This window comes from Ziziphus jujuba, chromosome 1, assembly GCF_031755915.1.
Source record: "Ziziphus jujuba cultivar Dongzao chromosome 1, ASM3175591v1".
Classification (NCBI taxonomy): Eukaryota; Viridiplantae; Streptophyta; class Magnoliopsida; order Rosales; family Rhamnaceae; genus Ziziphus; species Ziziphus jujuba.
In genome coordinates this window covers 24126847-24149764 of record NC_083379.1, presented here as the reverse complement: position 1 = coordinate 24149764, position 22918 = coordinate 24126847, and the positions used below count along the sequence as shown (strand labels likewise).

General features: G+C 33.5%; 1 protein-coding gene across 1 annotated transcript; it reads left to right on the top strand.

Annotated features, from left to right (window-relative positions):
* Positions 1-18: 18 nt before the first annotated feature.
* Positions 19-586, top strand: LOC125420693 (uncharacterized). Its single transcript, XM_060811696.1, has one exon. It carries the CDS (start codon positions 26-28, stop codon positions 479-481), a length of 456 nt encoding a protein of 151 aa, XP_060667679.1. The 5' UTR covers positions 19-25; the 3' UTR covers positions 482-586.
* The last annotated feature ends 22332 nt before the right edge of the window (positions 587-22918 follow it).

The following is a 22918-nucleotide window of genomic DNA, read 5'->3' as shown; positions in this document are numbered from 1 at the left end:
TTGAGATCAAGAGTAGGAAAAAGAAATGGACGAAGACGCAACGTGGGAACAGATGCTCCAGGCTCTAACCCACGTCCTAACCAGCCCGACAATCTCACCATCTCTTCATGATCAATTCTTCATCGCCACCCAATTGCCATGCTACCTAAATTGGGATTACCCACCAATCCTCTGCGCGAAATCCTCCACAACCTTCCCTTGTCTCCATTTGAGATGGGGAATTTCTCTCTTCCTCAGAAGGGTTTCCAGATTTGGGCTCCCTGAGACATCTTGGAGATCCAAATGCCCATTCCAGCAGCCTCCACCGTTGATTCTTGCAAAAGGAGTGGAGGAAGCTCAGTGGGGTGAAGAAGAGAGGAGAGAGTATTTCAGGAAGAGGCTGAGAAGGAAGCGCCTTGGTAGTGATGTTAACCCTTTCATTCCTTTGTTAGTCCCCAATCTCTTATTGTTTTCTCTTTTGCTTTGGAACCCAATTCCATAAGGAGAGGTTCCTAAGAATTTTTGACTTTTTTCCCAAATTTTTGTAACTCGGTGTAATATATATTAGATTTAATTTACTCTACTCACAGGTAGAAATTTCTGGAGCTGTCTTACCATCTCTTTCTTTTTTCCAATAGAATATGGATTGGATTTTAATAGCAGTCAAGCATTTATTTATTTATTTATTTTGGGGCGGGGGTGTGTGAGATTTTAATAACAGCAATTAGGCATCTACTTCAACCAAATAGTGACAGAAGTATAATTGAGAAATAAAATAAAAACTCTCATCTTGCTCATATGAGGAAGTTTAAAGCATCGTTTTTCCACTGAACTGTTTAAACATTAAATGATAAAGCTTGTGCATGTAGTTAAGTCAGTATTAATATCATTGATAAGTTTGATCTAGTATTAAAGAGATTTATTATTTAATGGGGAGTAACAAACGCTTTTTTCTTTTTCTTTTTTTTTAAAATTTTTTTTTTATGGGTTTGGTGAATTTTTATAAACGCGCTGAAGGAGACACTAGACTCGATTGATTTTATGGCACATTTGGAAGCTGGAACAGACATCTGAAGAGGTGAAAAAGATGAAAGTGAGGAACTCCTCAAGATGAAAGTGAGGAACTCATCACAAAAGCTAGAAATCTTAAAACGCATGACATTGTTTGGTTTGTATTCTATCATTATTTTAGATGAATGTGGCGGAAAAATGAAGATTTACATGGAAAATCTCTCAAAACTATTTGACTTTATCCCCTAAAAATTTAATATGGTTTATCTCTCGGGAAGTATGTGTTCCTACTTCCTATAACTATATGTTTGTGAAAGGGATCAATGGAAAGTTGGGTCTGGGTCGGATGCTCGGAGCTATAATTTTGGGATAGTAGGAACAAATTCAAGTTACAATAAAATTTACAAGAATTATAAAAACTAAATGTACTATTGTTATTTATTTTAATGCACTATTATCATTTACTTTTGAACCTGCAACAACAATTACATTGAAAAAAATAATAAATTACACAAATTTCATATGAAATTGTTTTACGATTTCAAATAATCCTGTAGTACAACATAAATCCTTGTGAAGCTACTAAGACTACTAATACTTAGCAGTTTAAATAAAAATAATACAGTAAAACTTTAATAAATGAATAAATCTTTCAAATAAATAAAACAATTCAGTCCTAACTCGGATAGTGTACTAAATGAATAAATTCATTAAATGCATAAGATAATTTGTTTTTAAAAAAAATCCTTAAGGGCCTATTGAATATATATATTTTTTAATAATTGATTAAACTTTTAGAAAATAAATAATATTTATAAACAGTTACGATATATAATAAGAAAATTTTACTCAATCATTTTTTTTTTTAATTTAGCTTATTAGAATTGATCAATAGAGAATCAACTAATAAGCCGATTGAACACCGATCTTTTTTATACTTATCAATGAGATTCTTTTATTCTAGACTTCTCTGTAAGGTAAAATTGTACATATTGACTATTTTTTTTATTTATCGATTGAGTGATGTTTAATCCCATGATTATAGATTTGGTCAAGCCTCATTGATCTTTTTATTTGTTAATATATATTATAGTAAGTAAAACTATTTTACAAAACAGTATAAACTTCTTTTTAAACTAATAAATATTCATTTATCGATAAATTAATAACTCCTTTAAATGAATAATTTTTCATAGTCTCAGATATTCATTTATAGATGTTTTCTCGTACATTAATGCAAAATTACCATAATAATGAGATTGGTTTAATGATAAACCCTTAACACCCATATAATGAAGTCATGGATTCAAGATAATGCCTCTAACTCCCTTTAGGATGCAAATAATTGGTAACCCAACCAAAAAATAATAATAATAAAAAGAAAAAATCACCCTTATAAAAATTTTAGAAATTTTTTAAATTTAAAATTACTTAAATGCCCAAAATGAATAAAATCACTTAATTAATATTAGTAATTTCTTAAAAAAAATAAAATCAGAAGATCATATATATATATATATATATTTTTTTTTTTAATATTATTTTTAATAATTAGATAATAGAAACATAATGGATTAAATTATTTGGAATATATTGGGTATTGCCAAAAAGATGTTTTTGTCAAATTAAAATACCTTTTAGCATTTAATTGGTATTGAGGGGAAAATGTGTTATATATAACCATAGCAGAGGGATTTACTTGCTATTTTAATAATTTAAACGTTACTTATATGTGTCAAATAGTTTGGTAGGGTAATTCATCCAAAAATAAATAAATAAATAACAACAATTGCATAATAACTATATAACTTAATTTCCTTAAGCTTAAATATAAATAAACTATTTGTTAATTAAATAATAAAATTATAACATTAAATGAACTAAAATTTAAGCTTTTTTTTTTCAAAAATTAGGCACACAATAATAAACCATGGTCTAAATTCTAAATAAATGTGAATAATTCATATAATACCTCTAAAAATTTGTTTTAAGTCTAAACATTGGCATGAAAGAAATAATAAAAGATTTTTTCTTTACACATTCTTTTTTACATAGGTGACCAAAAAAGAGATGGAAACCAAAGACTACAAGAAGGCATGCGCCAACAACCAACCTAAACCAAGACAATTTTATTGACACTAAGAAAAAAGTACAAGCTAACTAGGTAAACAAAAACAAAGAGATCAACAATCTCAAAGGATTTAGAAAACCATCCTTATTAAAAGGAAAAACAAGAAGCATAGATTAAAACCTTAAAAAAATCAAAATTTGAAAGTACTCCAAAAAGTCCAAAGCACCAAAATTAACTTCTTTGAAGAACTTGCAGTTTCGATCCTCATTAGTGACATCAAAATATTAGATGTTGTAACTGCAAATTCCTAAACTACTAAATAAAGTCATCATTTGCATGTCTAAAACCCTAGTCCAATGAAAAACATCTTTGAAATAAGATACCACAGTACTTTAGGAAGCACATCATCAAAGACTAACCACACAAAGGAGAGATTGATTGCATGAGACCATGGAATCCAAAGGTTCAACACAACAACCTCAAATCTACACCAAAAACATTCAACAATTGAGAAAGAGGGAAAGTCTTCCCTAACATAGAATCGCAAACAAAGGCCAAACTCCAAAAAGAAATTTTAAAACCACTAAAAACGTTATGTAGAGTTACACCAAACCTATGGAAAAGAAACTTGCATCATGTGGAAGCACCTATGGTTTAAGCCATCTTGTTTGAGCTGTGGGACCTCCACATATAAAAAATGAAGTCAAATTGAATGAAACAGATGAGGAAATGATCCATTTCCACAAACCTAGTCATAACTAAAGTAGAAATTGTGATTAACTTGTGCACACATGTAACACCCAAACCCGAGAAAATGCCCCGATTTTGAGATTTTTGATCAAGGTTGATTGGGGTTAACTAAGTGGGCCTCATAATTGACTTTTTAGTATGGAAGGAATTTTGTATTGATCGAGGTACTATGGCAAAGTACTCGTCGATATGAGTTCGTAAATTAGTAGTATGCCAAAATCAGAGCTAAGAATAGAAAATTATAGTCAAAACAAGATACGAGTTGGACTAATTGATGATTTTGGAGTTGACTTTTTATTTATATAGATTTTGTTTTTGACCCATGTGTCATGTGAAAGTGTCCGTCGATATAAGTTTATAGACTAGTGTCACGCTTAATTTGGACCTACGGTTGAAATATTATGGGTCTATAAAATTATATCTATTTTTTTCTAGGATTTTTTTTTACCAGGTAGTGGAATATTTAAAAGAGTTTTTTTATTTGTTCCAAATGTCACCTGATGAGAATCCGCCAGACCCATACACCCGACTACCCGCTGGGATGCTGATACTGTACAATTGAAGATGGGGTCAATCATATGGCCATAAGCTAAGAGATTTAAGGACAACCTGGTTAGTTTCATTCAAGGTGTTATTAATTCTCAAGAGGGCATGACAATACCCGAAGATGCAAAGCCCGTTCTATGCATTCAAGTTATGAAGGCCGAAATGGACCCAGAAAGCTGTTTTGATACATTTTTGGACGCCAGGCGGCAAATAATGAATTTTTTGACTTATGAATGTGATTGAGCACTCCAAGGGACCATAAAATCATGCCAAGGTAGAAGCAAAAATATTCATTAACCATGTTAGTGCACAAGACTTCATGTTGGCCGAAAATGCATGTTTTAGTGCTAGCTTTGACCTTTCTTGTGAATAAAGAAATTTCTTTTTGTTTCAATCAAGGGCAATGTATGGGAACCAATAGTAATATTATTTGGTATCCTACATGGTATATGGGAACTGATTTGGAGCCTAAACTAGTTGGTGATTGGATAAAAATAGCTTAGTTTTCAATTAGTCAACTAGTTTCCTAATTTGAACATTTGACTATTGTTTTAGGAAATAGTCTTTTATTTGGTTTTATTTGATTATTTGCTAGAAAAATTAATTTAATAAATTTGATACTTTATTATTTGATTGTAAATTGTAAATTAATTAATTCCTATTTCAAAATTAAGGAATTAATTAAACTAAATTAGATTATGAAAGGAGATAAAAATTCGACCACACCTTAGTTTCCTAAACACTTGGCCGATTTTACCTAGTCTTTTAGGGTTTTATTTTATTCATTGAAAGCCTATTTAAAAGCTTATTTTTCAACAAGAAGGAAGCTTAGATTAATATTCAAAAATTAATTATGAGAAAGAATTCTCTTTGTTCCATTTGAGCACCTAAAGCATCAAATAGAGATCGAGTATTTTAGTTTGACTTATCAATAGGACATCCATAACCTATTGTGGCGTCTTCATCATATACCAAGGTTTCTAATCACAAGTTGATTAGAGGTTAAGATGATCATTAGAACCTAAACTTAATTGCGATCCGGACTAATATAATACGGGTTTAAGAGCAAATCGATCTAAGTTCGTATCATTTGGTATCAGAGCCGAATTTTGTTCAGGTTTGATCTGTCTTATTTGATTTATTTATTTTTTTGTGTTATTCCACAATTTTAACACTAGGTTAAGGTTGTTTCTATCTCATTCATATTCTACATTAAAAAAAAAAAAAATTCCACATAGCCAAATTTATCCCTTTTGTTATCCAAGTTTTTGTTTTCTAGTTTGTTGGTTGTTTGCATAATCGTTCTTAGTAATTTGGTTTATTGTTGATTTTTTTTCTTTACTATTTTAATCTTAATTAGTTGCATTCATATATTCAAAAAAAGGAAAAGAAAAAAAAGAGAGGAGTTTTGAGAACAACTTGCATAAATCTAAAATTTTACAATTTATTTTTGTTTGAAAAGTTTGGATAGGGTTTGTTGAATTTTTTTGGCTTGAAATTTGCATTTTTGTGGTGAATTGTGCTATTGGAGATTATTTTATATTATTTTGTTAGTGATAAAAAAAAGAAAAAAAGAAAAAAAAGAAGAAAAGCTGAAAATAAATAAAAAAATTGTAAAAGGTCGGTTTGTGGAAGGCTGAAAAATTGAGTTTATTTTGGTGTAGAATTTCAATAGTGATTATTTGGAGTTGCTGTTATTCACCCTGTATTGCTACTAGAGATTTGAATTTTGAGTGCTAAAATTGTTTGGATTAAAATTGGTTAAAGGATTTGAGACAAAGAATTAAATTACAAAAACTACAGCCAACAACTATTCCATACTTTGTTCGAATTGTTTCTTATTTGTTGTTTGAATCTCTTTTCCATATTTCATCCTTGAAGTATTGGTCCTTAATATTTTGATTTATCCCTTGTTAAATCCAAAAATTTTCTTTGTTAATTTTACCTTTGTTTTGGTTAGTTAGGTCGAGATTAGGTTTTATCAATTCACTCGGTATTTGATTGATTTTGTTGCTGTTTTATTGATAAGTTTATTTCGGGCATAATTATGATCTAATTGCTATTTTGAGTGTGTTTTAATAGAACTTTGAGATAATTTTTTAAGTGGAAAAAACCAAGAGAGTGTGAGCTTAAAAGAAGGTTAAAAGCCGAAACTAGTATTCAAACACGAGTACTGAGACCTTATTTGAGTGAAACACGTGAGGGAGTGAATTTGGTAAGGATTTCTGCATTATTTTTACTAATATGAAAAATTCAAGATTGAGAAGAGGAGATGATTCATTAAGAAATCTTGAAGATGAATCGTTGGGATTTAAAGGGGAATCTAGAGCAATGGGAAATGGAGGAGAACCTACCAATATGTTAGCGGTTTTGGAACAATTACAATGGATGAATGCTCATCTTGATCAACTTAAATAATACGAACTTAGGTCGACTTGTTCCTAAACCTGTATTATAGTAATCTAGATCATAATTAAGTTCAGATTCTAATAGTCAAAATCAACTTGTGATTAGAAACCTTGGTATATGATGAAGATGCCATAATAGTTGATGGATATCCTATTGATAAGTCAAACTAAATGATGTGATTCCGCCCGTGCACACACATCCATACCTCGGCGGACATCATACCTCGGAGGAAATCCATACATCGTAGGACATCCACACCTTGGAGAGCATTTTACCTCGGAAAACATCAGTTCATCCATGTCTCGGACAACACTAGTGTCATCCATGTCTTGGAGACCATCAGTTCCTTCAGGCATCAACAGCACATTCATACCTCGGGCAACATTCCACTTTGGCTATCAACTATCTCGGACATCTGACTCTTGGACAACATCAGCTATCTTAGCCAGTTGACACTATATCGTTCGGACACAAGCTAACTCGGATGGAAGGCATATTTGGACACAAGCTAACTTGGATGGAAGACAAGTTCGGTCATGAGTTAGCTCGGTTGAAGACATAATTCAGCCTAGATGTCAAAGTCAACTCGTTACCTAATTTACGATTGACTTTCTTTTTTTTTCTTTTTTATTTATTTATTTGCTGGACAAATAAGTTTAGGAAAGTAATTATTTTATTATTTTCATTGTAAATTAATTAATTTCTACTTCAAAATAAGGAAATTAATTAATCCAAATTAGATTAGGAAAGGATGTGAAATTAGGCAATTTCCTAATTGGATTCTATGTTAGCCGAAATTTTCTAATCCTTTTAGGGTTTTATTTTGGTCATTCAAAGCCTATTTAAAGGCTTATTTTCAATGAGAAATGAAGCTTGAATTTTATACAGAAAATTATTTGTGAGATTGAATTCTCTTTATTCTTTTGAACACCTAAAACACCATTAGTGAATGAGTGTTTTAGTTTGACTTATCAATAGGACATCCATCACCTATTGTGGCGTCTTCACTATATACCAAGGTTTTTAATCACAGGTTGGTTAGGGGTCAAGGTGACCATTAGAATTTGAACATAATTAAATCCGGGCTAATATAATACGGGTTTAAGAGCAGGTCATCCGAGGTTCGTATCATTTGGTATCAGAGCCAAATTTTGTTCAGGTTTGATCTATCTTTATTTGCTTTATTTGTTTTTGTGTTATTCTGAAAATTTAGCATTAGGTTAAGGTTGCATCCATCCCATACACGTTCTGCATCTTAAAAAATAATATATATATTCATTCCTAGTCAAATTAGGTTTTTCTTATCCTACCGTATTTTTGTTTCCTAGTTTGTTGGTTGTTTTTTATCATTGTTCTTGTTAATTTGGTTTTTGTTGATTTTTCTTTGCTATTTTAGTCTTCAATATTTGCATTCATATATTAAAAAAAAAATTAAATAAAATAAAAGAAAATTTGAACAGATATTAAAAAAAACAAACTGCACTTTTGTTTTTGTTGGAGGCCACGAGTTTGGTGGATTTTTGGTGTTGATCTTTACTACTGCAGTTGTTTTATGATCTGTGAGTGAAAATTTAAAAAAAAAAAAAACAAAAGAAGAAGAACAGGTCAAATAAAAAAATATATATAAAAATTTCGGTTTGTTGGAGTTTGATTTGTTTGCTGGAAATTTGTTGGGGCTGCTGATTTGTTGATTATTTATTCAATATTTCAGTTGCTGGAGAATTATTTTTGCTACTGGATATTTGGAATTTTTGGTGCTTAAATTATTGGATTAAAATTAGATAAAGGAATTGATACAAAACTTGAATTACAAGAACAACAGCCAACACTATATTTTTGTTCGATTTGATTCTTGTTTGAGTTTGAAATTCTTTTTCCTAAATTTTATTCTTGAATCCTTAATCTCTTACCATCTAGTCCATTTCTTAAAAATTCCAAAGATTTCTCCTTAATTTGCTTTATTTTGCCTAGAAAAGCCGAAAACTAGGTTTTGTTGAATTCTTCGGTATTGCCTACTTTTAGCTACTGTTTTGTTGATAAGTTTAATTAAAACATACTTGTGATCTAATTACTGTTTTGTGGGTGTTTTAATTAGAACTTTGAGGTAATTTATTGAGAGAAAAAAGGCAAGAGAGTGTGAGCACAAAAGAGGGTTAAAAGCCGAAATTAGTGTGCAAACACGAGTGTCGAGTTCTTGTATTGAGTGAAACACATGAGGGAGTGAATCTGATGAGAATTTATTTTATTTTTGTATTATTCATACTAACATGGCAGATTCAAAGGTAAGAAAAGGAGATCCACCTTTGAGAATTAATGAAGAGGAGTTCGAAGGATTTAAAGGTGATTCCCGAGCTACAGGGATTGGTGATCAAATGGACATGAGGGCTATATTGGAGCAATTGCAGCGAATAAATGCTCGATTTGACAATATAGATCAAATGATGGACATGATGGAAACATCACAAAGAGGGCCGAATATAAGATTGGATGCTCATGGAGGACGTGGTCAAGGTTGAGGAGGCCGAGGGCGACCAAGATAGGAGTTAGAGGAGGAAAATTTCGAAGATGACTTTAAAGAAGGAATGGATGAAACACTTGCTGTCCAAGAGAGGCTAGGTCATGGAAGGCATAGGAGAGAGGATGTAGACGATGATCTTGGCAACATCAAGGTAAACATCCCAACATTCATGGGTAAAAATGATCCGGAAGCATATTTGGAATGGGAAGAGAGAATGGAGATGATCTTTGATTGTCATAATTATTCAGAGGCTAAGAAGGTGAAATTGGCAGCAATGGAGTTTGGCCATTATGTACTCCAATGGTGGACCAATGAGTAAAATACCAAAAGGAGAGTTGGAGATGACTTGATCACTACACGATGCCAAATGAAAGGAGCCATGAGGAAGCGGTTCATGCCTCATAGGTTGCTGCACCAAAGGCTTCAATCCCTATCTCAAGGAAGTAGGTCCGTGGAGGATTATTACAAGGAGATAGAGATGCTTATGATGAGATTAAACATGAATGAGGATAGAGAAGCAACCATGGCAAGATTCCTTGGTGGTTTAAATCGTGAGATAGCCAACCAACTAGAATTGCAACTATATGTGGAATTAGAGGAGATGTTGCATGTGGCTATTAAATTGGAGCATCAATTCAAGATGAGGGTTGTAAGCTCAAGGTTTGGAGGAGTTTCCAATAGTGGGAGATCAATTCCAAGTGGCTGGAGAAACAACCCACCCTATGAAAGCAAGGCAAAGCTGAAGGTGGGAGAAGAAAGCACCAATCGGCAAAAAAAAAAGCCTAAAGCCGAATCTGTCCAAGCACATAAAAATGAGGTAAATTATGATCCTAAACCTTCCAGATCAAGAGAAATTATTTGTTTTAAGTGCCAGAGATGAGGACATATCACTAGCCAATGATCGAATAGAAGGATCATGGTGTTAAAAGGCAATGGTGAGCTAGAGTTGGAAAGTGAAGAAAGTGAGTGTGAAACCGAGCAAGAGGAGAAGGAAAAGCTTGAAGGTGAGGCCGAAACTTTGAATGCCTCACATGCTGAATTAAGCTTGGTTTCTAGGAGAGTGCTGGTTGCATACAAAGATGAGGATGAAATTCAAAGAGAGAACATCTTTCACAGCCGATGTGAGATTCAAGGTAAAATTTGTAGCATGATTATTGATAGTGAAAGTTGTACTAATGTAATTAGTAACATTGTGCTTGATAAATTAGGGTTAACAACTATTAAACATCCAGAACCATATAGATTACAATGGATAAATGATAGTGGTGAGATGAAAGTAAATAAACAAGCCAAAGTAAAATTCAGCATTGATAAATATGTGGATGTGGTTTTGTGTGATGTTGTGCCTATGCATGCCGGACATATTTTACTTGGTAGGCCTTGGAAATTTGATAGAGATGCTATTCATTATGGTAGAGAGAATAATATTGTTTTTAGATTTAAAGGTAAAAAGGTCAAGCTAGAGGCATTGACTCCTAAAGAGGTGTACAAAGATCAAATTCAAATACAACAAAGGTGGGAAGCCGAGAGGCTCAAAGCGAAGGCTAGTATGGCACCAATGGTTCCACCATCGAATCAAGACGGAAAATGTGAGCTTGCTGTCCAAGGTAAGTCTTCTAATACCTAGGTTATGTGGAAAAATTTTAATAAAACCAAGAGTGAGAAATTTGGTGCAAAAGCTGAGTGTGAGGAAGGTGAGTCAGCCATGAGTGAGAAAGGAAAAGGAAGAAAAGAAAAGAAAAATAAAAATTTCTATCTTAGCTTTGGTGATATTAATAAAGTAATTATGAATAAGATATCATTGTTGGCCATGAATTTTAAAGATACTTATTTAAATATGTCTTTATTGCATAGAACTTTATCTGCATTGTTGAAAGTTTAATTTAGTGGAAATTTGAAAATTTGAAAAAGATTATTTGTTAACTTTAAAAAAAGAAAATAATTTTTGCTATAATGAGCATGTATTTTTAGTTGTTGTTGTGATAGTATTTAATCTAGGAGATTTGCACCTAAGAAAGGAAAGGTTTCTCGAGCAAGGGAAGTCCAAGCTTATGCTGCGTCGAGATGAAAATTTGATTTGGTTTGATTTGCCGGATGAGTATAATGTTTGTACTACATTTAATGTTGCTGACTTATCTCTTTTTGCTACAGGTGATGCTCATGATTTGAGGACAACTCCTTTTCAAGAAAAGGGGAATGATGTGATTCCGCCCATGCACACACATCCATACCTCGGAGGACATCATACCTCAGAGGAAATCCATACATCGGAGGACATCCACACCTCGGAAAGCATTTTAGCTCGGACAACATCAGTCCATCCATGTTTTGGACAACACTGGTGTCATCCATGTCTCGGAGACCACCAGTTCCTTCAGGCATCAACAGCACATTCATACCTCGGGCAACATTCCACCTTGACTATCAACTATCTCGGACATCTGACTTTTGTTCAACTATTTCGGACATCTTACTCTTGTCCAACTATCTCAGACATTTGACTCTTGGACAACAGATACTATCTCAGCCAGTTGACACTCTATCATTCGGACGCAAAGAAAGGCATGTTCGGACACAAGCTAACTTGGATGGAAGACAAGTTCGGTCATGAGTTAGATCGGTTGAAGACATAATTCAGCCTAGATGCCAAAGTCAACTCGTTACCTAATTTACGATTGACATTCTTTTATTTATTTATTTATTTACTGGACAAATAAGTTTAGAAAAATTATTATTTTATTATTTTCATTGTAAATTAATTAATTCCTACTTCAAAATAAGCAAATTAATTAATCCAAATTAGATGAGGAAATGATGTAAAATTAGGCAATTTTCTAATTGAATTCTATGTTAGCCGAATTTTCCTAATCCTTTTAGGGTTTTATTTTGGTAATTCAAAACCTATTTAAAGGCTTATTTTCAATGAGAAATGAAGCTTGAATTTTATACAGAAAATTATTTGTGAGATTGAATTCTCTTTATTCTTTTGAACACCTAAAACACCATTAGTGAATGAGTGTTTTAGTTTGACTTATTAATAGGACATCCATCACCTATTGTGGCGTCTTCACTATATACCAGGGTTTCTAATCACAGGTTGGTTAGGGATCAAGGTGACCATTAGAACTTGAATATAATTAGATCTGGACTAATATAGTAGGGGTTTAAAAGCAGGTCATCCTAGGTTCGTATCACTAAAACATTCGATTTTTATTCGATGTTTTAGGTGCTCAAAGAGAAGAAAGAGAAGTTTTTCTCACAATTAATTTTTGAATAATAATTAACCTGCCTTCTCATTTAAAAATAATCCTTAAATAGGCTTTGAATGAACAAAATAAAACCCTAAAAGACTAGGTAAAACCGGCTAAGTGTTTAGGAAACTAAGGTGTGGCTGAATTTTTACTTCCTTTCCTAATCTAATTTTGTTTAATTAATTCCTTAATTTTGAAATAGGAATTAAGAAATTTACAATCAAATAATAAAGTATCAACTTTTCTAAATTAATTTGTTCAGCAATAATCAAATAAAAATCAAATAAAAAACTATTTACTAAAACAAAAGTTAAATGTTCAAATTAGGAGATTAATTGACTAGTTGACAATTAAGCTGTTCTTATCCAATCACCAGCTAGTTTAGGCTCCAAATCAGTTCCTATATGCCATGTAGGATTCCAAATAGGATTAATATTGGTTCCCATACGTTGTCCTTGATTGAACAAAAAGAAATTGATTGATTCATAAGAAAGGTCAAAGCTAGCGCCAAAACATGCATTTTCGACCAGCATGAAGTCTTGTGTGCCAACATGGTTAATGAATAGCTTTGCTTCTACCTTGGCATGATTTCATGGTCCCTTGGAGTGCTCAATCATGTTTATAAGTCAATAAAATTATTCTTTGCTGCTCGGGGTCCAAAAAAGGTACCAAAACAGCTTTTCGGGGTCCATTTCGTCCTTCGTAACTTGGATGCATAGAACGGACTTTGGATCTTCAGGTATTGTCATGCCCTCTTGAGAATTAATAACACCTTGAATGAAACTAACCATGTCTCTTAGCTTGTGCCCGTGTGATTGGCCTCGTCTTCAATTGTACAGGATTAGCACCACAGCGGGTAGTCGGTTATACGGGTATGGGCGGATTCTCATCATTCCCCTCCTTTTGAATTCAAATCATTGAAGCACATCAAAATGCAAAACATGAAGAAGATAGAAGAAACCTTAACCTAAACCTAATGATAAAATTACAGATTACAAAACAAAATCAAACAAATAAGAGAGATCAAACCTGAACAAAATTTAGCTCAAATACCAAATGATACGAACCTAGCTCTAATAATTCTTTAAGTGGAAAAAGGTAAGAGAGTGTGAGCTTAAAATAGGGGGTTAAAATTCGAAACTAGTGTGAAAACATGAGTGTTGAGAACCTATTTGAGTGAAACACGTGAGGGAGTGATTTTGGTAAGGATTTTTGTATTATTTTTACTAACATGATAGATTCAAGAATGAGAAGAGGGGGTGATTCATTAAGAAATAGTACAGAGGAAGAATCTAGAGCAACGGATACTAAAGGTGAACCTACTGACATGATGGCGGTTTTGGAACAACTTCAAAGGATGAATGCTTATTGTAATCACCTAGATCAAAGAATGGAAAGAATTGAGAATTCCCATGCTGGGCCGAATCCAAGACATGAACATCAAGGAGGTCATGAATGTTATAGAGAGGAATTCAAAGAAGGTAATTATGAAGATAACTTAGAGGAGGAGTTTAAAGATGTTTTTGCACTCCAAGGAAGGCAAACCCATGGGAGTCAAGTTGGGGGGGAAGATGATGAACTTGAAAATATTAAGGTCAATATATTACATTTTATGGGAAAGAGTGATCTGGAGGCTTATCCAGATTGGGAAGAGTATATGGAGATGATATTTGATTGCCATAACTACTCCAAGGCAAAGAAGATTAAATTGGCTGTTTTGGAATTTGGACATAATGCACTCCAATGGTGGGCTAGTGAGCAAGGTACCCAAAGAAAAGTTGGTGATGAACCTATTACTACTTGGCGACAAATGAAAGGAGCCATGAGGAAGAGATTTGTGCTGAGCTATTACCACAGGTTGCCACATCAAAGGTTACAATTTTTATCTCAAGGAAGTAGAACCTTGTAGGACTATTACAAGGAGATGGAGATACTTATGATGAGGTTAAGTATGAATGATGATCATGTGGCAACCATGGCAAGATTTTTGGGAGGTTTGGACCAACAGATAGTCAACCAAGTGGAATTCCAACAATATGTGCAATTGGAAGAGATGTTTCATGTGGCCATTAAAATTGAGAACCAATTCAAAAAGAGGGGTACAAGCTCATGGTTTGGAGGAGTTTCCAGCAGTGGGAGGCCTAATTCAGGTGTTTAGAGAAGCAATCCCACATATGACACAAAGCCAAAATCGAAACATGGTGAAGAGAGCTCTAACCGGCCAAGGAAGTACAATCTGGTCAAACACCCACCCACCAGCATCTAAATCGAGTAGTAAGCTTGATTCTAAACCTTTTAGAACTCGTGACATTGTTTGTTTTAAGTGCCAGGGTTGAGAACATATTGCCAATCAATATCTAAATCAAAGAATAATGGTGCTAAATCTAAATCAAGGAATAATGGTGTTGAAATGTAATAGAGGGTTAGAGTCCAAAAGTAATGAATCCAAGGAAATGGACAAATTTGTTAATGAAGAAATTTGAGATGAAGAACAAAAAAAAGCTAAGACTCTTAAAGCCTCACAAGCCAAACTAAGCTTGGCAGAAAGGAGGGTTCTAACCATGTATAAAGACGAGGATCAAGTCCAAAGAGAAAATATCTTCCATACCCGATGTGAAATTCAAGGTAATATTTGTAGCATGATAATTGATAGTGGAAGTTATGCTAATGTAATTAGTAATGTGGTGGTTGAGAAATTAGGATTAACGACCATTAAACATCTCGAACCTTATAGATCACAATGACTTAACGATAGTGGTGAGATAGAAGTAAACAAACAAGCCAAGATAAAATTTAGCATTGATAAATATGTGGATGTTGTTTTATATCATGTTGTTCCCATATATGCTGGCCATATTTTATTGGGTAGGCCATGGTAATTTAATAAAGACACCATACACTCTGGAAGAGAGAATGCCATTGTTTTCCGATTTAAAGGTAAGAAAATTAAGCTTGAACCATTAACTCCAAAAGAGGTATTTAGAGACCAACTACAAATGCAACAAAGGAGGGAGGCCGAATGGCTCAAGGACAAAGCAAGCATGACACCCAAGGCTTCACCATATGTGAAGGAAGGTAAGGATGACTCATCCATCCAAAGTAAGTGTTCTAAATCCAAAATTGATGGGAGAAAAAGAGACAAAGACGAGAGGGCGAAACAAAGTGAAAAGGCCGAGAATGTGAGGTGGACGAGAGTGGGAAAGAAAAAGAGAGGAAAGAAAAGAAAAAGAAATTTTTTTATCTTAGCCTAGGTGAGGTTAAAAGGAAATTTTGAGTAATAAACCATTGCTGGTTATGATTTATAAAGATGCTTATTCAAATCATCAAGCTAACCTTGAAGAGCTTGTATTGCCAAGTTCTATTTCTTCTATTTTATAGGATTTTGAAGATGTCTTTCCAGAGGAAATTCCTAATGGTTTACCACCTATCCGGCGAATTGAACATCAAATTGATTTTGTTCCGAGAACTGCAATTCCTAATAGACCTGCATATAAAAAGCAATCCTGAGGAGATAAAAGAGCTACAAATCCAGGTAAGTGAATTGCTTGAAAAGAGTTATATTCGTGAAAGCATGAGTCCGTGTGCTGTTCCTATTTTGTTAGTACTTAAGAAAGATAGTTCATGGCATATATGTGAAGATTATAGAGCCATAAATAATATAACCATTAAATATAGGCATCCAGTTCCTAGAATAGATGATATGCTAGATGAATTATATGGTGCATGTATGTTTTCAAAGATTGATCTTACGAGTGGGTATCATCAAATTAGGATGAAAGAGGGGGATGAATGGAAAACTGCATTTAAAACTAAATATAGATTATATGAGTGGTTAGTAATGCCTTTGGGTTTAACTAATGCACCTAGCACGTTTATAAGACTAATGAATCATGTCATGCGTCCATTCGTTGGATAATTTGTGGTTGTTTATTTTGACAGTATTCTGTATATAGTAAAAATTTAGATGATCATGTAGCACATCTTCGGTTAGTTTTAGAACTACTTAGGAAGGAAAGATTATTTGCTAGTATTAAAAAGTGTGATTTTTGCCAAAATGAGCCTGTACTTCTAGGATTTGTTCTGATAGTGTTTGACCCAAGAGATTAGGTTTGGTTGAACTTAAGAAAGGAGAGGTTTTTGGAACAATGAAAGTCAAAACTTATACCTCGAGGAAATGGACCTTTTCAAGTCTTGGAGCGGATCAATGAAAATGCTTACAAACTTGACTTACCAGGTGAGTATAATGTGAGTGCTACATTTAATGTTGCTAATTTATCTCCATTTGCTACAGGTGATGATTTTGATTTTAGGACAAATTCTTTTCAAGAGGAGGGGAATGATGAGAATTTGCTTGTACCTGTACAACCGATGATACAAACCTACGTCGACACATGTCTAAACCTGTATTATATTAGTCCGGATCTCAATTAAGTTTAGATTTTAATGGAATAACCTCAACCCCTAATCAACCTGTGATTAGAAACCCTGGTATAATGAAGACGCCACAATAGGTGATTATATCCTATTGATAAGTCAAAATTAAAACACTCACTCTCAATGGTGTTTTAGGTATTCAAAGAGAATAAAGAGAAATTCAATCTCACAAATAATTTTCTATATATTATTAAAGGTGTGTTCGTCCAAAAAAATAAGCCTTTAAATAGACTAGAGTCACAAAACAATAAACCCTAAAAACTAAGACAAAAATCGGCCAAGAATGTTGTTTCCTAAAGGTGGCCAAATTTTCTCTCTCCTTTCCTAATCTAATTTTGACTAATGAATTCCTTTATTTTGAATTAGGAATTAATTAATTTACAACAAAAATAATAAAATAATAACTTTCCTAAGTTAATTGTCCAATAAATAAATAAATAAAAAGCAACTAAAAGACTAATTTTCTAAAACAAAAAGTCAAAATCAAATTAGGAAGCTAAATAACTATCTTTTTTACTAAGCTATCTTTGAAAAATCTTTGACCAATTTGAGCTCCAAATCAGCTTCCATATGCCTTTTAAAATGCCAAATATGATTATTATGGAGTCCCACATGTTACCCTTGATTGGAACAAAGAGAAAATGTCAACTCAGCAAAATATAGTAAAGCCAGCAAGCAATACAACAAAACCGACCATCTTTCTCCCTTGTGCACATAGCCCCTTTTTGTTTGCCTTTAAAGCTGCCTTAACTTGATTCCATGACCTATTAAAGATATGTATTGAATCCATGAAGTGTTGGAACCATTTTTTGCTATCCGGAGTCGATATTTGCACGAAAACAACTACTCGGGTTTGTATCGGCCTCCACCACTTGGATGTTTAAAATGGATCTTATATCTTCGGATATGAACAAGCCCTTTTGAGAATTAATTACTCCCTGTATAAAGGCAGCCATGTTGTCCTTAAATCTCTTAGCTTGAGCCCCAGTGATTAGCTTGGTCTTCTTCTGTATCGGATCAACACCCCCGCGAGTAGTCGGTTGTGCGAGCATAGACGGATTCTCATCAACCGACTACCCGCTGGGATGCTGATCCTGTACAATTGAAGAAAGGGCTAATCACAAAGGTACAAGCTAAGAGACTGAAGGAAAACCTAGTTAGTTTCATCCAAGGTGTTATTAATTCTCAAGAGGGCATGACAATATCCGAAGATCCAAAGCCCGTTCTATGCATCCAAGTTATGAAGGTCGAAATAGACCCGGAAAGCTGTTTTGGTACATTTTTGGACCCCAAGCAGCAAGGAATGAATTTGTTGACTTATGAATGTGATTGATCACTCCAAGGAACCATGAAATCATGTGAAGGCAGAAGCAAAGCTTTTCATTAACCATGTTGGTGCACAAGACTTCATGTTGGCTGAAAATGCATGTTTCGACACTAGCTTTGACCTTTCTTGTGAATCAAACAAGTTTTCCTTATTCCGATCAAGGGCAACATATGGGCATCAATATTAATCCTATTTAGAATCCTACATAGCATATTGGATAGCATATTGGAGCTGATTTGGAGCCTAAACTAACTGTGATTGGACAAAGATAACTTAGTTGTAAAACTAGTCAACTAGTTTCCTAATCTGAAATTTGACTTTTGTTCCGCCCGTATCCGTACAACTGACTACCCACTGGGGTGCTGATCCTATACAAATGAAGGCAGGGCCAATCATAAAGGCACAAGCCAAGAAATTTAAGAACAACCAGATTAGCTTCATACAAGATATGATTAAATCTCAAGAGGGCATGACAATACCCAAAAATCCAAAGCCCATCTTACGCCTCCAAGTTACGAAGGATGAAATGGATCCGATAAGCTGTTTTAGTGCTTCTATGGACTCTAAACAGCAAGGAGTGAATTTGTTGGTTTATGAATGTGATTTAGCACTCCAAAGGACCATAAAATCATGCCAAGACAGAAGAAAAGCATTTACATTCAAAATTTGTGCATGAATCTTCATGTTGGCTGAAAATCATCATTGTGGCGCTGACTTTGACTTATTTTATTGATCAAGCAAGCTTTACTTATTCCAATCAAGGGAAACATATGGGAATCGATATTAATCCTATTTGACCTCCTACACATCATATTGGAGTTTATTTGAAGTCTAAACTAGCTGGTGATTGGATAAAGGCAGGTTAGTTGGCAAACTAGTCAACTAGTTTTCCTAATTGAACATTTGACTTTTGTTTTAGGAAATAGTCTTTATTTTGGTTTTATTTATTTATTTGCTAGAAAAATTACTTTAGGAAAGTTATAATTTTATTATTTTGATTGTAAATTAGTTAATTCCTATTTCAAAATTAGGGAATTAATTTATACAAATTAGATTAGGAAAGGGCGTTCAATTTGGCAATTTCCTTTTTGTTCACCAATGTTGGCCAAATTTTACCGAGCTAAATTAGGGTTTTTGTTTTATGACTTTAGCTTATTTAAGAGCTTATTTTTCAATGGAATGGCAGCTTAGATATTATTCAGAAATTTATTTGTGAGAAAGAATTCTCTTTGATCTCTTTGAACACCTAAAACACTTAATAGAAATCAAGTGTTTTAGTTTTACTTATCAATAGTGCATCCATCATCTATTGTAGCATCTTCATCATATATCAAGGTTTCTAATCACAAGTTGATTACGGGTTAAGGTGGCTAATAGAACCTGAACTTAATTGTGATCCGGACTAATATAATATGGGTTTAGGAGATAGTCGACCTAGGTTCGTATCATTTGGTATCAGAACCGAATTTTGTTTAGGCTTGATCTATCTTATTTTCTTTTTTTTTTTTTTTGAGTTATTTTGTAATTTTCACAGTAGGTTAAGGTTATTTCCTAACTATTTACGTTTTGCATATTTATCAAAAATAAAAAAAATAAAAAAATAAAACCATATTTTTCTTCATATATGAATTTTTTCCTTGTTTTAACCAAATTTTTGCTTTCTAGCTTGCTAGTTATTTTGCATAATTATTCTTATAATTTGATTTATTTTTGATTTTGATTTTTTATTTTTAATCTTAAGTAGTTGCATTCATATATTTAAAAAAAGAAGAAGATTTGATAACATATTGCATAAAACCTACAAATTTTTGCAGTTTATTTTTGTTTGAAGTGTGGATCGGTTTGGTGAAATTTTGACATTGAAATTGAAATTTTTGATGTTGATTCTTGCTACTGGAGATTGTGTGGATAATATTAAAGATAAAAAAAAAAAAGAACAAAAGACTAATTAAAAAAAAAAAGTAAAAAGGACCGATTTTTGAAGGATTGAAGAAATTAAGATTGTTTGGTGTGGAATTTCAATTATGATTATTTGGAGTTGCTGTTATTCATTCTATATTGCTGCTGGAGATTCAAATTTTAAGTGCTAAAATTGTTAACATTAAAATTGGTTAAAGGATTTGATACAAAGACTTAAATTACAAGAACTACAACCAACAACTATTTCATATTTGTTCAAATTGTTTCTTGTTCTTTGTTTGAATCTTTTTCCTAAATTTTATTCTTGAATTCTTGTTCTCTTAACATTCTGACCCAATTCTTGTTGATTTTGAAATTTTCCTAGTTAATTTTTCCTTGTTTTTGGTTAGAAAGCCGATAAATAAGCATTAACAATTCATTCAGTAATAACTTGTTTTTGCTGCAGTTTTGTGGATAAGTTTAAATTAAGGAATACTTGTGATCTAGTTTTTGTTTAAATGTGTTTTAATTAGAACTTCGAGATAATTCTTTGAATGGAAAAATATCAAAGACTGTGAGCTTAAAAGAGGGTTAAAGCCGAAACTAGTGTGCAAACATGAGCGTAGAGACTTTTTTAAGTGAAACACATGTTCTCTAACATGACAGATTTAAGATTAAGAAGAGAATTGATTCATTAAGAAATATTGAAAAGAAATCCGTGGGATTCAAAGGGGATTCTAGAGCTACAGGAAGTGGAGGTAAACCTACCAACATGATGGCAGTTTTTGAACAACTTCAAAGGATGAATGCTCACTTTAATCACCTAGATCGAAGAACGGATAGAATTGAGAATTTCCAAGTTGGACCGAATCCAAGACATGAATGCCAAGGAGGTCAAGGTAGAGGTCGAGAAGGCCATGCATGTTTTAGGGAGGAATTCAAAGGAAATAATTTTGAAGATAACCCATGGGAGGCAATCCCAAAACAAAATGATAACCTTGGAAATATTAAGGTCAATATCCCACCATTTTTTGGGAAAAGTGGTCCGGAGGCTTACCTAGAGTGGGAGGAGTGTATGGAGATGATATTCGACTGCCATAACTACTCTGAGGCAAAGAAGGATAAATTGGCTGCTTTGGAATTTGGTCATTATGCACTCCAATGGTGGAATAATAAGCAAGGTATCCGAAGGAGAGTTGTTGTTGAATTAATAACCACTTGGCGACAAATGAAAGGTGCCATGAGAAAGAGGTTTATGCCAACTCACTACTATGGATTGCTGCATCAAAAGCTTCAATCATTATCACAAGAAAGTAGGACCATGGAGGACTACTACAAAGAGATGGAGATGCTTATAATAAGATTGAGCATGAATGAGGATTATAAGGCAACCATGGCACGGTTTTTGGGAGGTTTGAATCTAGAAATATCCAACCAAGTGGAGTTACAACAATATGTGGAATTGGAAGAGATGCTTCATGTAGCTATTAAAATTGAAAACCAATTTAAGAAGAGGGATACTAGCTCATAGTTTGGAGGAGTTTCTAACAGTGGGAGGCCTAATTCAAGTGTTTGGAGAAGCAATCCCACATATGACACACGGCCAAAACCAAAGCAAGGAGAAGAGAGCTCCAATCGGCCAAGGAGGGATATAAGGCCGGATTCAACTCACCAGTTGGGAAGTACCACATGTCACGTTTATGAAGATGCCATGTGTCACAATGAGAGAGTGCCATGTGTCATTCTTAATAAAATATTATTTTTTTTATATTTCTATATTTCTTTTCCTTTTTCTTTCTCCTTTTCTTTTTTCTTTTTCCTTTTCTTTTTCTCCATCTCCCCCTCTCTCTAGGTCTCACATGTTTTGAAAGGAAAAAAAATTACTTCTCTCTCTTCCCTCTCTCTTTCTCTCTCTCTCTGTCTCTGTCTCTGTCTCTCTCTCTCTTTCTGTCTCTCTTTCTCTAGGGTCCCTATCAAAGCCACCTTCTCCGAGCACTAGACAGCCACACGCACCGGCTTGCATGGTGACCCATGGTCGGGTGACCCCGGCCATCCAATTTTCAACAGTTTGGCCAATATACGGGCCAGGATCAGTAGCCCAAAGCTGGTGGTCTGTGTTTCTTTGGTTGGCCAATTTTCTGGAAGTTCTCAGCCGTGAAATCAGTCATTCCCCCTAGTTTTTGACCTCTTGATCTAAAAAATGACCCTCATTTGTCCAAATTCTAAGCCTTTTGTGAGATACATGGAGGGAAAATTTGGCCAAAACTTTGCGGCCATTTTCTGACCACCGCCGATCGAATTGAGCTAATGGAGGTTGGTAACGTGTTCCTCATCACTTTAGCTTTCCATCGATATTTTGTTTGTGAATTATGGTTTTGTATATGAAAAGTTGTCATTTTTAAGTTTTTGTGGTATTTAATGTGGTAATTGTGTTAAATTGTATATCTATGTACAAAATTTTGTACAAAAATACACATGTATATTTGCAATGCATATTCCTGTATATATATATATATATATATGTATAAGTATGTGTGGGTACTCCCTTGGTATGTGTGTAGATGTTTATATTAACCTATATATATATACTAAGTATATGAATGTATATATATACATGTATATCAAAGAATTGTATTTATATATGTATATACACACGTGAGTACCTATGTATGTGCGTGAATATATATATATATATATATATATATATGTGTGTGTTGCATTTA